Source organism: Nuphar pumila, chromosome 9 (genome assembly GCF_984573655.1).
Source record: "Nuphar pumila chromosome 9, dmNupPumi1.hap1.1, whole genome shotgun sequence".
Classification (NCBI taxonomy): domain Eukaryota; kingdom Viridiplantae; phylum Streptophyta; class Magnoliopsida; order Nymphaeales; family Nymphaeaceae; genus Nuphar; species Nuphar pumila.
Genome location: NC_143257.1, coordinates 121993025 through 122009917, shown reverse-complemented (window position 1 = coordinate 122009917; position 16893 = coordinate 121993025). Strand labels below are relative to the sequence as shown.

The following is a 16893-nucleotide window of genomic DNA, read 5'->3' as shown; positions in this document are numbered from 1 at the left end:
TGGACGGTGTAAGATCATAATTGCATGAGCGTTGTGCTTTCTCGTGATGGAATGAGCCGCACCTTTTTCTTGCGTAATGAGAACCGTTCATCTTTTCGACGTGGTGGGGATCGTGACAGTCTCGAGTTCGACGAGGGACGGTGGCGGGGCCATCATCTGTGCATTCTGCACCGTTCATCTTGTTACGTGTTGGCACAATCTGACACTGCATTTTTGGAACGCGGGAATATAATGGACATGGTGCACAGACAAGTTTGGGTTGGATTTTACCCATAAGTGCAGAGACAAGTTTAGTTTCTACAAATTTACAAATTTAATGTGTCTAATTAGGTAAAATAATAATAATTATCAAACTTATCATGCACCAAAATAATTATCTTTCTATTTTTTATAAAGTTAATGCAACTAATTATATTAGGTCAATAGTAATAGTTACCAACTTGCATTATAAGCAATTATTTGGTTAACTCGGGTCAGCCCGACAGCTTGTGGATTGACCCATGCTTAACCCAACCTTGACCCAAACCTGACCCATGGTGGGCTCGGTAGGCTTGGCTCACCCGGCCACCCCACCCCCTACTTGTAAGAGGCGTCATTGTTTAAAAATCTGAAACCCAACCCCGAGGGGGTAGTGGGGTGAGCCCTTGGCTGTGAGATGGGCAGTCAAGGTTCGATTCTCATGAGTGTCGCTCTTCTAGGCAAGTTGATGCCTAGCATAAGCTTTGTGATAAGGGTTATAAAAAGAATATCGTGATTTTATCACGATATTTATAAATACAAAAACTGAAGTAATTTTTTGCAAATTTTAACGGCATTAATGCAATAAAAATGTTTTTGTGATATTTTATTTGTTGTAGTTTATGTACTTTCATACATTATTTTGGAGTCATTTGATTATTTGTTAATGGTTATACCTTCAAACATTCTTTATGTTTTACATTGACGTCACGAGATCTCCCCTTGCTGAGATTTTACCGAGAACGGGATTTACGACATTGGTTAAAAAAAAAAAACTATCCGATATTTTGAAAATATAATGGTTTTAACATGATATTTTCAAAATCCAATATAAAGCTGAATAAACACAACCACGGTTTCTCATACAATCCGCTCCGCTCGACTTCTTCCTCAAGAGCTTTATTAGGGATGTCAACGGGTCGGGTTTGGTTCAGAACCAGATAGAGCCAGACTTAGACCTGATCGTCGAATATGATATAAGGTCCAGACTCTTCTGGTCTGATCAGGTTCACTATAAAAAACCATACCCAGACCCGAAAAGAACTATATGAACCAAACCCGGTAAAATCATATTTTTTATCGTTTTTATATTGAAAAATTACATGTCTTAATCAGAACTCGGGTCAAAACCGGCTTTGGTATGGTTCAGGTCATAAATCAGCCTCCTGACACGTGTCAGTCAACACATCCTTCTTCCCTGAAATGGACGTATCTAGTCTCCACGTTATTTCAGATTTGACCTCGTTCCCAATTGAAAAAAAACTCAACAACGTCCCCACTCTTTGTCCAAGAATATATCATCCATTTCATATCTACCCTTGCTCGAGCCGAGCCGAGCCGAACCGAGCCGAGCTAGTAGAGCATTAGATAATTCATTTAACAAAAAAACAAAATCTCAAAGTAAAAAATAATAAAATGTAAACTCTTCAACCATCTAAACTAGTCCGTTTACAAAATGACAAGCTAAACGCTTCAAGTCTTCAACCATCTAAACTAGGGTGTCAACTGGACAGGTTTGGTTCTGACCCAGGTGAAACCAGACTTGAACCCGGTTTTCAAGTATAATATTGTGTTTGGACCCTGGTCTAATTGGGTCTACTATAAGAAAAACCATACCAAAACCCGATAAAAACTACATGAACTAGACCTGGACTATACTTGGTAAAACCATATTTTTTATCATTTTAACATTGAAAATTTGTGGGTCTTAATCGAAACTCGGGTCAAGTCCAGGTCTGGTATAATATTTTACAAACTATACCTGGGTCCATTGTATTAATCGAACCTTCCAGTCCTAATACAGGTCTTATTACTTATCACCAAAACCAGACCAAATAGGTTTTGGTTCGGGTCCGGTCGCCCCCTAATCTAAACTATGCTATAAAATAAATGAAAATATAATTTTATTAATTAACGAGTCTATACAATCTAAGCCGAGTCAAATATTGGTTGTTCGTGTCAGGCTATGACCAATGGCTTAGGGATAATTTGGTAGTTTCTCGTGCCAATGGGGGTAATTTCAAACCCTCAGCCAACCATTTGGTTGTGTAAACTCTGCAATTTGCGCAAAAAATTCCCTCTTCGCGCTCTTTCCACGAATTTCCCTCTCTCTCTCTCTACGAGAGAAACCCTAGTTTTCCAAACATCCCCTAATTTTTGAGCTTCTGTGATGGCGCTGGAGCAGCAGTTGGAAGCAATCAAGGTTTGGTTTCTATTCCTTTGATTGCTCCCCTTCGTAAATTTCCGGTTAGGGCTTAAGATTAATCGATTCCGGCTCGAATTGTTGGGTTTCTACTCTGTTTCTGATTCGGTTTTCTTTTTTTTTTGGCGATTTTCTTTTGGAAAAGCGAGCGAAGGTGCTGATGGTTGGTGCAGGAGGCATCGGTTGCGAGCTTCTCAAGACGCTTGCTCTCTCTGGCTTTCGAGATATTCACATAGTGAGTTTTCCTGGGGTTGGTTTTTCTACTTTTCATCGCTTCTTGTGTTGATTCTTGTGATTGTATTGACTAGTGTTCGATTGTTCACTCAGGGCGTTTGATACGCCTTCCCGCGGACGCAAAAACTGCGTACGCGGCTGTTCCGTGTCCCCCCACGGAACAGCGGAGGACGGACAGTGCCGGAAGCACGAAAATTGGTTTTTTTTTTTGTGGGCGCGTGGACAGGGTGTCCTGTCTTAACCGCGGACAGTACAGAACAAGACGCGCTGTTCTGTCCACGCGCGTCCGACAATCAAACGCGTAGTCACACAAATCTAGTTATCGGGAAAATATCGCGACACTTTCGAAAAGATCGTTTTTCAGGAGAATATTGGTGTATATGAAACTATAGAATGTGCAAAACATATTCAACATAAAAACAAAAACTAGGAAAATTATATTTTATGGCGTCCATATTGGGTTAAAATCACGATATTTAAGATTGGGCGATATTTTGAAGATATGGGTTTTTCAGTATAGTATTATTATCTCTTGAAAATATCGTCATATGGCAATGATATTTTTTCCAAATATTGGCGATATTTGTGATTATGATTGTTCGATTCGATTTTGCTTTACTTGCTGGTTTAGTCTTCTCTTTATTTGATTTTTATGACTTGGTTTTTGCAGATTGATATGGACACCATCGAAGTGAGTAACCTGAACAGACAGTTCCTGTTCCGGAAATGGCATGTGGGTCAGTCCAAGGCTAAAGTAAGTTGCAGATTTTACCGATCCCTTTGTTCTTGCTCGTACTGCTAAATGCTTGCATGATGGGTCACGACTTATCCTTTGGATATTTGAACCAGGTTGCGCGAGAAGCGGTTTTGAAATTTAAGCCCGACATAAATATTACGGCGTATCATGCTAATGTTAAGGATTCAGAGTTCAGTGTGGATTTCTTCAAGCAATTCAATGCAGTTTTGAATGGTCTGGACAACTTAGACGCTCGCCGGCATGTTAACAGACTGTGTTTGTCTGCTGATGTTCCTCTGGTTGAAAGCGGGACTACTGGATTTCTGGGACAGGTGATGGACTCTTTATGTAGTTCAATACTTCGATGTAGCTTAGTCGTCACTTTCCATAATTGAAGTTACATTTTCTCGTTGATACGAGGTTGTTGTCATTCCATAAGTGCATTCTGTTTGTTAGTTTCCTTTTTTTCTACAGCCTTGTGGCGTTGCATTACCCAACTTTTTGTTGTCAATGAATTTTTCTCGGCTTATTCAATGTTGCGATTTGTTACCATACCACTTAGTGGCATTTGCTTCTAAGTTGTCTGCTTTATTATGCTATCTGGCTGCCTTTTATCAAAAGTTTATTGTTTCTTGTTCTTTTTTCTGTGAGAAATAAAATCATAATGATTCAGTTAGAACATGATGCAGCAAGCCATGATAATGGTAGTCAGGTGTCAGGCACATAAAACTTTATGTGTGTACTTGACCTGCTTGAGTGCACTCTGATGTGAGATTGTCAACTGAAGTTTATTGTGATTTTTTATTTGTAAAGTGTACTGGGTGAAAATTAACATGATTTTGTAACCCGTTGAATCTTTGATACAATATATGCACTATGTGGACAAGACATGGATGAGAGAGAGAGAGAGAGAGAAAGCGAGAGATGTTATGTTACATACATTTGCAAAACAGATATTTGAAAATGAATTCACATGGCAATAGTGACGGGGCTCCTCATGAATTTTCCATCAATAGTCCCCATGGTTCATCTGCCCGACAAATGATGAAGGTAGTAGCCAGTTCAGCTATGTCTTCCTCATAATGATTTGCACATTACGAGGTTCAGAAGAGGTTACATGTTGATTAGGGATGGCAGTGGACCGGGGCGGAGGCGGGGGAGAAGGTGTCCACCCCTGCCCCATCTCAAAATTCTGCCCTCCATCCTCGCCTTCATCCCTGCACGGGTTTTGATTTTAACCTTCATCCCCGTCCAAACAGGGCAAGGCGGGTCGGGGGCCCGTTTCTTCCCGGTCCACTGACATCCTTAAAGGTATTTTAGTTATTTCACTAACGGGGATCAGGGAACCGGGACGGGGCAGGGCGGGGGAAAATATAAGTCCATCCCGGGCACGGGTTTTGATTTTAACCTTCATCCCCGCCTCCATCCCCGTTTCATGTCCTCCATCCCCAGTCCAAACTGGGCAGGGCCCTGTTTTCCCTCAGTCCACTGCCATCCCTAATGTTGATAACTCATAAATTACCATTCTTATGATATCTATGAAGCAGTAGTGAAAAACTGATACTCCCCCAAAAAATGAACTTCAAACACATAAACATGTGCTGCGTACAAAACACACATAAAAAGAAAAGCCAATGTTTTGTCTTTGAGTATTTGATAAGCTCTTCTGTGATTTAGATATTAGGTGAACATAAGAGTTGATAATATATCAAGTTATCAACATCTTTTCTAATGACATGTTTTAGTGTATTTTGTTTACATATTTTCTTTGGGTGTATGGTAGGTTCTTATGTGATTCATTTGATAGCAAACTTAAGAATTGGTACTATACCAGCAAATACATACTTATACAATTAGTGATATGCTGACCTAGATAGAGTTAAAAATGATGTGCCCATCATTTCATTTTGACAGTCATATAGCAATCACAGGCACTTTTCCAGCTAACAGAAAAGGTGGAGGTATTGTGGGATAAAAATGTACTATGTTGTACATAGTCAGGAGTTATATGTCTAAACATTCATCTGGGTCAAGAAACCATTTCTGTGTTTCTACTTCCATTATGCGTCACATTTCCCCCTTGATTGAAAGATTTATTTGGTTAGGGATAGGCAGTGTTGTATTCATGGCTTCACGGGTTCCTGTTGTGGTTTCTTTATTGCCATTTTTTCAGAATACATATATGTTTCTTTTAGTACCTTGAGAGTCCAATTGACAAGATCCTTTAACTTTGTCAGAAATTTTGGAAGCAGAATCTAGTTGACATTGAAGAGCTGAGACTATCAAATGTTCTCTGCTTCCCTTTTTCCAAAGTGCTCAACAGGTTATTCATGTCCGCAGACAGATGATGTTGCATGTCTGACTGGTTACTGCTTTAAGCCTGTCATGCTTAATTGACATATATACTGTAACTGTGGATTTTGTAGATTTTTATATGTGAATCCATATCGCTATATTGTTTCCTTATCTTCACTTTTTTGAGGTTTTTTTGCATGATATTCATGTTCAGGTGCTAACCTATTTTATTGTTCTTGTTGCTCCCTTAAACTGACTGGCCGTTGCTTGCCTTTGGAGGAACTATTATATCATACTTGTGATTCTAAAGGCATTCTACATGTTCTTAACTGTTTTTTGTTATGGATTTATCATTTTATTTGATTCACATGCATGCACAGGTCTTGGTTATTTGACAGCAGATATAATTTTCTTTTCATTTTTCTGTGCTTTCTTTTATCCCCACATTTAAATAAGCAGGTAACGGTTCATGTGAAGGGAAGAACAGAGTGCTATGAATGTCAACCAAAACCGACCGCAAAGACCTATCCTGTTTGCACAATCACTAGCACTCCATCAAAGGTGATTACTTTTGCTATGCATCTGCATGGTGATTCTGTCTTTAAATTAATTTATTTATACTTCTATGCAAGTTGTTTTAATTAATGACCGCACAAAACTGTGAAATGTAGTAGATATGAAGAATGCAGAAAAGAACTTTTTCTTCACATGGTGATATCAGCCATATAGTTGTAAGAAAACAGTGATTGCCTTCTTTGATATATGAAGAATGCGGAAAAGAACTTTTTCTTCACATGGTGAAATTAGTAATATAGCTGTTAGAAAACAATGATTGCCTTCTATGATACTGTTTTCTTTTCGTGCTCAAAATAAGAATGACACCGTCAAGTGTTTTATTGAAATTGTGCATGTTAAAATACGGAAAAATAGAATAATGTGACCAATTAACCTAGAGAAAGATGATTAATTGGTAACTTTTTGTCTGTTGACATTAAAAAAGAGTAACACAGAAATCTACCTATGAGCTACTATGGAAACACTCCTAATTTTTCTTTCCTTACATTTTGCTGTCTGCTGTTATTAGTTATATTCCAAAGTCATGTTTGTCTTAAAATCAGTCTTGACTTTTCTTTAGTTAAAAAAAAGTGGCTGAAATGTCGTCATTGTTGATTTGTTTAACAAAATACCATATGATGACATAAGATGAACTGTTTTAATAAAAAGGACAAAAATGTTATTTTGTACCTTAGTCTGGTATTTAAAACACATTCAGATAAACTAATTTTTAAATGTAATAACTGAAATATTGGGCAGCTTTTTGCAAGTAGCTGATGAGCTACGCAGCTTGTTGTAAATCACTCCATTAAAAGCTCATTGTCTAGTGTACACTTGATCTACTTGGATATCTTCAACTTAAAATATGAAATATGCCCAATGAAAAAGATAAACAATATTCTAGATCAAAGGACACTACAGTGGACATAACAAGGCGCTCTTGTATCCAGGTGTCTTGTCAGGTATTTCCTTCAGTGTTGGACATAGATATTATATTTGAATCTCTTTATGTTTGGAATACTTTTCAAATGTAATGTATCTCTTTGAGGTTTCTTGCAAATCAAAATGAGGTGCATCATGTGTTTCCATCGTTATTACTGCTCAACATTTCATCTTATGCTGACTTGATGACTCTAAATTAATGCTGTATATTAACATATGGTGGTTGAAAGGCAGTATTTATCAAACAATGTGAATGTGATAGAGATCATAGTTTATAGCATGGTTGTACATATCGTACGATACAATATGATATGTATTGTTACTTTTGTGTTTTGCGATACAATACACACTTATATCACAATATGAGTGTGTATCATATCTGTATCGGGTGTATCGTACTTTATCGTATGATATAGTGTCAACACACTAAAAAAAAGCCAAAAGTTGTCTTTTTTCGTTTTGGGTTTAAAAGGCCTCTTGAGGGCGAGTTCTCCATATGTCAAGAGTCTGTTAGAAGGGAACCCACACACCCTAGGATATGTGAGATCGATTTGAAGGTCGATTCTTGCGCAAGAGAGAGGGCTTTTCCGATTTTATTAAGAGTGCATTTTCATCATTTTTTCACTCAAAGGAGTGGGTTAAGGTACAAATCCCTATTATTTGCTTTTTATTGAGTGTTTTTGGGAAAATGTGTTTGATGCTTCTTATTTTTTGTTTCTTATTGAGTTTTTTAATTGGTTTTGTTTTATTTTAGATCCTTCGACGTCGTTTTCACGTTCATGTCATATTAGAGATTATCCTGCATGACAATACTTCAAAAACATTGATGATGTACCACGACTAGGGTTATCATTGAATTTGAGATGTTTGTTTTATGGTGCTATTATTAGAGGTGGGCTGCATAGATTTAAGCAACATATTGCAAGTCAAGGACAAAATGTACATCCATTTGATTTTTATTTATTCTTGCAACTTTTGGTGCTGATGTTATTGTTGAACTAGAAGAAATTAGAAGATGAAGGGTTTTGCAAAAATGCAAAGTTGAAGGACTTTCAACCATTGTTTCAGGTTCTGAAGATGATGATGACCCACTTGCCAAAAAAATGACCCAACATAAAAAGATCATCGAGTGATAGTTGGATGCAAAACCGAGGAAATATTATCCTGATGTTTGACAAATAGGCTCTAGGCTCTAGCAGATAGTTTAGTTTTAGGATCTTTATAGTTTAGAACTTTAGAACTTTAGAACTCTAGGGATGAAGATTGACATGTAAGGCATTGGTTAAATGTAATGTTTGTAGTTATCATGAACTCTTATTGGTTAAATGTAAGGCTTTAATTGTGTTTAGAATTTAAATTATGTAGTTGTCTTTTATTTACATTGTCAGTTATCAGTTGCATGGTTTGTTATTAATTTAGATTATGTAGTTGCCTTCATATGTGAATTTATGGTTGTATTTTGTGCAATTCATCATTGTTTTATGTGATATGATTTTTTTTATAATTTATGCTAAAATTTTCTGATTTTTCTAGATTTTTTTGAAATCTTTTTATTAAAAAATTATGATATGATACGGTGTTACTTTGGGCCCAACCAATACGGGTAACGATATGATACTTACAACCTTGGTTTATAGGTATGCATTGGCATGTTTCCATTATCTAGGAAAAGCAAGTAAACAACTGCAATTCCTCTTTGTATAACAGGACCACGTAACCCACATCCAGCAGGCATTATGTCCATGTTCCATTGGGCATTTCTATCTATATCCTTATTTAGAAGGCACCGATATGCTTTGTTTGAAAAGCATATATGATAGATCATAGGAAGGCTTGACATTGATTCATTATTTTCTACTCCATTGTTTTTCTCTTTGTTTCTACTCATTTGCAACCATGAAAGGCAATTCTATTTCATGAACATCTTTTCTAGTTTTCTCAATATTATTTTACTAACGGAGAAAGGATTGTGTCTTCCATCCAATATCAATTCCTAAATGAAACTCCAAAGAAAATTAGTAGGATGAAAATTTATTTCTTTCTGGGAGGGAAGGCCTTGAAAATTCCACGTGGGGTTATGCGCTAGACTCATACTCCAAAGCTTTAGGTATACATTCTTATGGTATTCAATTTTCAATGGCATTCTTATTGCAGTTCTGCTTTGCAACTGATGATTTTATGACTGTCTATGCTGAAGTCCATAAACTTCATTTTGTATGATGCATGCTGATTTGCACGTGCTATTTAATCTGGAAACTAGATAGTAATACTTCCCAATGCTAATTTTTTCATATTAGCATGTTATTATATGCTTCCAAAATGCTGTACTGAAAATTGATTACTTATGCTTTTAGAGCCTTTCCAAAAGGAAGAAAATCTTCTGGTCTCTGTGTCTGTTGTTTTTGCTGGGTTCTTTTTCTTCTCATTTCAGCATAAAAGTCTATAGCTTATATAGAAAACTATGTGTCAAACTTCTTGAATTTTAAACTCTATTGAATGTTACAGTTTGTACACTGTATTGTGTGGGCAAAAGATCTTCTCTTTGCAAAACTTTTTGGTGACAAGCGCCAAGACAATGATCTTAATGTGCACTCAAGTGATGCTGCAAACCCGTCAAAGAATGTTGAAGATGTATTTGAACGTAATGCAGATGAAGATTCTGGTCACTATGCTAGAAGAATATATGATCATGTCTTTGGATATAACATCGATCTGGCTCTTAGTAATGAAGAGACGTGGAAGAATAGGAAAAAGCCAAGTCCAATATATCTTAAGGATGTTTTGCCACTTGAGCACTTTGAGCAGAACGGGAAGGTGGACAGACAGCACAATAGTGATCCTGGTGCTCTATCTGCAATGCCTTCTTTGGGACTAAAGAACCCACAAGATGTTTGGAACCTTGAAGAAAATACTAAGATCTTCCTGGAGGTTATAAAACTCTTTATTGAGGAAAGAAATAAGGTCTTACTATAACTCTTTGTGTTGCTAAAATTGCTGCTTTGCGGTTATTGTTTTCACTATCAGATGTCTCACCACTGCTGAAGCACTTTGTTCTTTTTGTGACATTGTTTTCAGGATATTGGGAGTCTGACTTTTGATAAGGACGTCCAATTAGCTGTAGAATTTGTTACCGCTGCAGCAAATATTAGAGCTTCTTCTTTTGGTATACCCATGCACAGTCTTTTTGAGGCAAAAGGCATTGCTGGTAACATTGTGCATGCAATTGCAACGACCAATGCAATTATTGCTGGACTCATTGTCATTGAAGCTATTAAAGTGCTTCAAAATGATGCTGGCAACTATAGGTGATGGTTTTAAATCATTTTCTCATGACTATTGTTTGCATGGGCTTTACAAACTTGTTGTACTACAGAATTATGCTTCCAATTGCCCTAGTGGCCAAAGCAGTGATTTGAACAAATATAGACAAATATATATATATATATATATATATATATATATATATATATATATATATATATATATATATATATATCATCCTTCGGTGAACCTGCATTCTTAATAAACATATTCCAGGTCTGAGAAATTTTAGAATTCTAAGCAACTTTTGAAGCAGGCAATATGTTCAAAAGTAGGTTTCTGTGACTTCTCTTTTCAAGATTTCTATAAAGAATGATTGCATATCAAACCAGCGGGAGCATGCCAATGTTTTATTTCATTGTTTGAGTAGCAGTTCTTTTGTTCCAAAATTAAGATGGAGGCTATGGGAACTCTATCTTGAAGGACAAAAGGACACATTGGACCCTCTAATAAAATTTATTTGCATGGAGATATATTATGTCTATTACAATATTAGTGGGAGATAAATTTGTGTTTCCAAAAGTGATAAATCTCTCTTTATTTTGTGTTCTATTATATTATTGGTTTAAATAGACATTCCTGAAGAAACTGATTGATTTTGGCACCCTGGACAACCGTGGTTTCTAAGACACCTCTTAGTAACTACTAATTGGTATCTTAATTTATACATCAATGACAAATGATTCATTTGCAATAGTTCCAGTAAAGATAACTGTTTCCCTTAATCTCTCTGCACTCTTTGCTTATATGGCTGCAAAGAAGAAAACACATGAGGAAGACATCCTTGCTTCAGTCACCAACCACACCTTACTCTAATTTAGCTACCCGACAAGGGAAAAATTGAATAGCAGATGTATCTTTTATATTACTTAATTAACCTATGAAAACTGTTTCTTAATGAAACAAAATAATAGTTAACTAATACCTAGCCACAATCCATATATTGTTTTTGTGAGGCATCAACGAAATCCTTCCACTGACACATTAGATTTTTTAAAGGAAAATGAACATGTTGAAGAAAATGTTGCCATGATCTTTTCCCGTCACCTGTAAAGGTTTAGCTGATCTTTCCGAAAAGTCTCCCCAAAATCTTATGTTAATTTCTTGACTGCCCCTAGCATTATGTCACTGTATGCATAGCAGAACCATGACGTTTGTCTTTACTGCTGGCTGCTGCACATTATCAACTCTCACTGTATCATGACTCTTTTAAGGGTAGTCATCTTTAATGTTGTTTCCTTTATTTATGTTTTTTCTTTTCTTTTTTTCGATAATCAAGCTGGGGTTTCTTTATGTTCTTTTGATCTTATAGTTTTATAATGGATGCCCATGAAGATAATGTGCATCTGTTTGTTCACCATCTGAAAAGTTTGTAAAATACTCTTACTAAACTATATATAATCTGCTCATGCCATATGTACAGAATGACTTACTGCTTGGAACACCCATCAAGGAAGATGCTTCTAATGCCTGTTGAGCCATTTGAGCCTAATAAATCTTGCTATGTGTGTTCTGAGGTGAATTCTTAACTAGTTGTACGTCTCTTTACATTAAGCCTCTACTTCATATACTAAGTATTCAAACATTTGATCATTTGTTATTGGAAGTAGACTCCCCTATCACTTGAGGTCAATACTTTTTCTACAAAGCTTAAGGATGTCGTGGAGAAAATTGTGAAAAGTAAACTTGGGATGGATTTACCAATGATCATGCTTGGCTCATCCCTTATTTTTGAAGTTGGTGATGGTCTTGATGAAGTTGAAGCTGCCAATTACGCTGCGAACCTTGAAAAGGTCCACAAGTACTTTCACCCTTGTCTCTGTTTTGGTTTTGATGGGCGTTTTCTGCTAAACTTGCTGGAGTTTTAAACTTCTTTCAGGTATTGGTTAAACTTCCCACTCCAGTTACTAGTGGGACAGTGCTCAAAGTTGAGGACCTTCAACAAGAACTGTCATGCAACATCAATATCAAGCACAGGTTTCTTTTTAGCTTGCTTCTCCATGTTATGATTTTATGTACTGATCTTGCTTTTAGTTTGACCTCGCTGTTGAAATCCGATTCATATAAAGAAATTGATTTTCACTACATAGTTTTTGTTTTGAGATATTAATTTTTTTCTGACCTGGTTGTTTCTAATCTACTACGACATTGTCATGACTGTCAACTTCTAAATTTAGGCCCTCTTTATATGACCATTTTAAATCATAATAATGTCCACAACGATAGCCACTTGTATGAGTAACATGTGCAAATGTTATTTGAGGAATACGAAGGTAGGTTAAATGCGTGGTGGAAAACAGCACAACAGTTGATGCAAAATCATATTAGACAACATTTTTGAGACACACTGTTCAGTTGCCACCTGTTTCTTGAAAAGAAACAGCCCTTCAGAAATTCTACCTCACTTTTTCTTTGATGATGAAGAGAAGCCACCATTGTGGTTAGGACATCCCTTTACAGGCCGACCCGGATGAGAGGTGCCATGTTGACTGTGGCCCTGTTTTAGAGTCCATGGTGAAGAACTCCACAGGTATTCCCCTCCTGCTGAACATTATTAGTTTTACCATTGGCTTTGGCCTTTGCGGCAAGGGACACACACCATACGTACCTAATTCGCAATATCCTTAGGGACACACACCATTTGTACCTAATTCGCAACATCCTTCAACTTGATAGCCTTTAGCTGTCCTACCTACCCAAGTGTGCAAAGCCCTGTGGTCTACAGAAGCGGACCCTGTTTATTTATAAAATTGCGGTCTGTCTAAAAAAATATTATTGAAAATGCGATTGTGCTGGTCAGTTCTACGTGCATGAACATTCTGAGCATGTTTTTCATCTCCAAAATTTGATTTTTGTATCAGCATATCAGCAATTAGTGGGAGTTTACATTCTTTCTGGATATGTTGCCCTTCCAGCAAAATTGAAATGAAACAGTGTGAGAAACAGAAAACCAAGGAAAATTACATATTTTCAATAAATTATTGGCTGATTTTCATTTCAACATATAACGTACTTTGGATTTATTATTTCAATAGGTATAAGATGTCCCTTTTGCAATTAATTGTGCAGGGATGAATTTGACGAGGAGAAAGAACCTGATGGTATGGTTCTTTCTGGATGGACGCCAACACCAATTGAACAGCAAACCCAGGTCACCAACAATGGAGAAGCTACATCGGGTGCTGCGGAAATTATATCGACGACTCCGAATGATTCTGATGAACTTGAAATGCTCCCAGATGAACCAAGTACTCTTAGTGGGAGTAAGAGAAAGATGGCTGAGATATCAGAATCAGAGTGCTCAGACCCTTTCAACAAATCATCTGCTAAAGCTAACTCGGTTATTGTTGATATAGAAAACGAGGACAGGCAGCTTGGACAAGATGATGATGATGATGTGATCGTTGTGACCGATGACCAGTCTAACTTTAGGAAGAAGGCAAGGTCACAGTAGCAGCTATTTCACTGACCTGGTTGTGGGCTTTGCCCACTATTTTTGTATCATGCCTGTAAAATTCTAGCTCTTGTCAGAGAGAGAGAGAGAGAGGTGGCAATGGGTAGGATCTAGTTCGAACCCAGGTGAGTCCAGACCCGGATCTGAGAGAGAGAGAGAGAGGGTATCTGTTGCTCAAACCCTGTACCATAGTTGATCAAACTCGAATTGGGTTGGTGGATTAATTTTTTGGAATGGCGGAGGCGGACACATGGAAGACATGGAGCCATGGCAGCTTGATTAGAATTGTATTAGTGCGTTGAGCAGCACCAAATGGTGCTTCAAGTTCCCATTCAGTTGGAAGTTTAACCCTTGTCATGAGCAAATACTTGTCAATTCTTAATTTCTTCTATGGCACATATTTTATAAATTCTTATGCACTGTTTTCCTTTTTTCAATTTTCGTGGAGAAACCACTGCTATGAGTTGGACTCGTTTCTGGCTGAGAGGTGTCATGTTGACCGTGGACGTGTCTGCAATGTAAAACTTTCAGTTCTTCCTCTTGGCCCATCAATGTTAGTTTCTCGAAGCTTAGGCTTTGATAAGGGACTCATACTTAGGTATCAAGTTATTGACCTCCTTCAAGTTGAAAGCCTTGAGCTAAAGTTCGGTTCCACTCATCCCCCATTTTCATACCCCTCTTAAGTTGTAGGGAAATGACAGTACAAGTTGTTTTGATCAAATCTGACCCTATAGATGGATTAAGCATGATTGGTTTAATATGAATAGACTCTTCGATCATTTTTTTTTTTTGCGAAAAAATATGATTTTTTGAATCACAAAATTGTGTTTTGTAAACTGTTGATTTTTTAATCAACAAAAAATCCAGCACAAGTTGGATTTGATCTTCATTAAATGAAGTAGATAACATTTATATGTCCGATTTAAAAAAGCAGCTTGCATCAATGAAATCTCTAGGATACGAAGATAAATGAGCAGAACCGATTTGCTTAAGCTAACCCACCTAAGCAAGTGTCTTGTGGTCTATTTGTTTACCAGCATTTGTGTTATTGAATTGATATTTGCATTCATGCAATTTCATTTTGGGCGAAGGTGCTGTATTTTATAACTCAGTTATAAGAGAGCATCTGAATGCATATTTACCCAAGAAGGTGAATTTCATTGATTGATCATTATCTCAAATCTCAACTAAGAAGCAGTACTGTTAAGTAAAAATTATCGTTACAGATTATGTAATTAGATACAAAAGTAATGGTAACCAAAATTCCTTATTGCACTCCATTGTTTCTGCACAAATTCTGCTATCCATCTCTCCATTAAAATTTCTCTCATATAAACATTCAGGCAGCTTGGGATTAAGATCATGGGTTATTAATCACCACGGTATCCCACGGTGACAAAATTTCGCCGGTGCATTAAGAAATGTCTCTATTTATCTTCAATCTACACGCCTACCCAAGGCCTGCAAGGGGTGTTCAACACCAGCCTGAAAGAATCAGAAGGCAGGAACATGCTTTGATCGTTGCTGTACTTCTTCCTCCTCTTCACACAAGGATGCTCAGGCTTCTTAAGATCCTCAACACTCTTTACATCCGAAATGCACATAAAAGATTGTGATTTCCCTGAAAAAAAATTCGACAGGCCTCTCCTGCACAAAACCAATAACACACAGAATCAGAAACAGGATCATGGCACCATAATTCAGCAACACCTACAGTTAGAATCATGATCAAGATCACCAAGAAAAACAAAAAAACAAAAACCCGCAAAAATGTCGGGTTCGTACTTTCGGGGAAGATTGGTCCTCAGTGAGCTCATGTCGAAGGCCTGTGACTCATCTTCATTGGCAATGTGAAGGTGGTCAGGATCTGAATCAAGAGTCATGGATAAGGGGGGGTGGGTGGGGGGGGGGGGGGGGGGTCTTCTCTCAATGTGGAATGTTAGGAAGGGTGTTGTGGTTGAGGGGGGATTTTAAACTGTGTATGACCAACGGTAAAAGTGTGGGTTTTGGATAGGTATACACACGTCATGAGTGTAGATGGGCTTGTTTTTGGCAGAAGAAGATATGTGGGTGCACTTTTTCTTGGTCCTCAATTGGCTGGCACTATCACCTGGAAAAGGACATGGTGTGGGGTTCATCCACATCCTTATCTAAACCTATTCTTGTTCACTTTATTAGGCTCCTTTTTCATCTTTGTTTCATTTCTAAGGCTTTGGCCCCTAGTTTACAAAAAACAAGGGGCTGTAAGAGGCTCAACATGGAATAAGGAGATTGGCATAAGGCATATGCCCTTCTAAATGACATCATTAATTTTATCCATATGCATTCAAGCAACCAAGGATTATTCACCAGGTTAGCTGACAGTTTAGGTTAAAACCTCATAATTTTTTTTATCAAATGTAGAAAAGAAGGGATTTTGCTCTGTTGATATGTGAGGTGTCTGAGAGGTAGAGCTGATGAGACTGGACCCATATCCAGACCCAGTTGGGTATTTGTAAGTGGTTGGGCCCTGATCCATTCCAAAACACATTTTACATCTCATGGACAAAGGAAAGTCTGTAGCCTAATTGTAGAGTCTGGTCTAGAAAGGTATCCTAACTGTAGAGACTGGACTAGAAAAGCTGAAACTGTGCTTGGAATTTCATTGATGCGAGTTGTTTTGATCAAATCGAACTCTACAGATGTGATCTATATCATTCATTTAGTGAAGATCAATGTTTAAATCGCAGAAACCTGACTTGTGTGCAGGATTTTTTTTGGTGATTAAAAAATCAACACAAAATTTTGTGATTTAAAAGATCATATTTTTTTATGAACCAGGGGTCAATTCTTATTGAATCGATAGGGTCAGATTTGATCAAAACAACTTACATCACAAGATTTAAGAGGGTATGAAGATGGAGGATGACACAGGGG

The 16893-nt window shown here is 37.3% G+C and overlaps 1 protein-coding gene and 1 long non-coding RNA gene across 2 annotated transcripts; one reads left to right on the top strand and one right to left on the bottom strand.

Annotated features, from left to right (window-relative positions):
* Positions 1-2310: 2310 nt before the first annotated feature.
* Positions 2311-14352, top strand: LOC149829172 (SUMO-activating enzyme subunit 2-like). The gene is made up of 11 exons (XM_090017937.1): positions 2311-2440; positions 2586-2675; positions 3345-3428; positions 3524-3742; positions 6165-6266; positions 9708-10163; positions 10278-10507; positions 11947-12040; positions 12134-12316; positions 12403-12500; positions 13593-14352. Exons 1-11 carry the CDS (start codon positions 2408-2410, stop codon positions 13975-13977), a joined length of 1974 nt encoding a protein of 657 aa, XP_089874063.1. The 5' UTR covers positions 2311-2407; the 3' UTR covers positions 13978-14352.
* A 767-nt stretch (positions 14353-15119) lies between these two features.
* LOC149829171 (uncharacterized) lies at positions 15120-15873 on the bottom strand. Its single transcript, XR_016434212.1, has 2 exons — positions 15763-15873; positions 15120-15624 (listed from the first exon to the last, which is right to left on the bottom strand). It is a non-coding gene; the product is annotated as an uncharacterized LOC149829171 (long non-coding RNA).
* Positions 15874-16893: the final 1020 nt, after the last annotated feature.

Bases quoted from the DNA above. Each gene is read 5' to 3' on its own strand.
- LOC149829172 (XM_090017937.1), top strand. From the start codon at position 2,408: ATGGCGCTGGAGCAGCAGTTGGAAGCAATCAAG. The intron at 2,676-3,344 runs GTGAGTTTTCCT...TGGTTTTTGCAG, and splicing joins GCTTTCGAGATATTCACATA to ATTGATATGGACACCATCGA. The intron at 12,501-13,592 runs GTTTCTTTTTAG...TTAATTGTGCAG, and splicing joins AACATCAATATCAAGCACAG to GGATGAATTTGACGAGGAGA.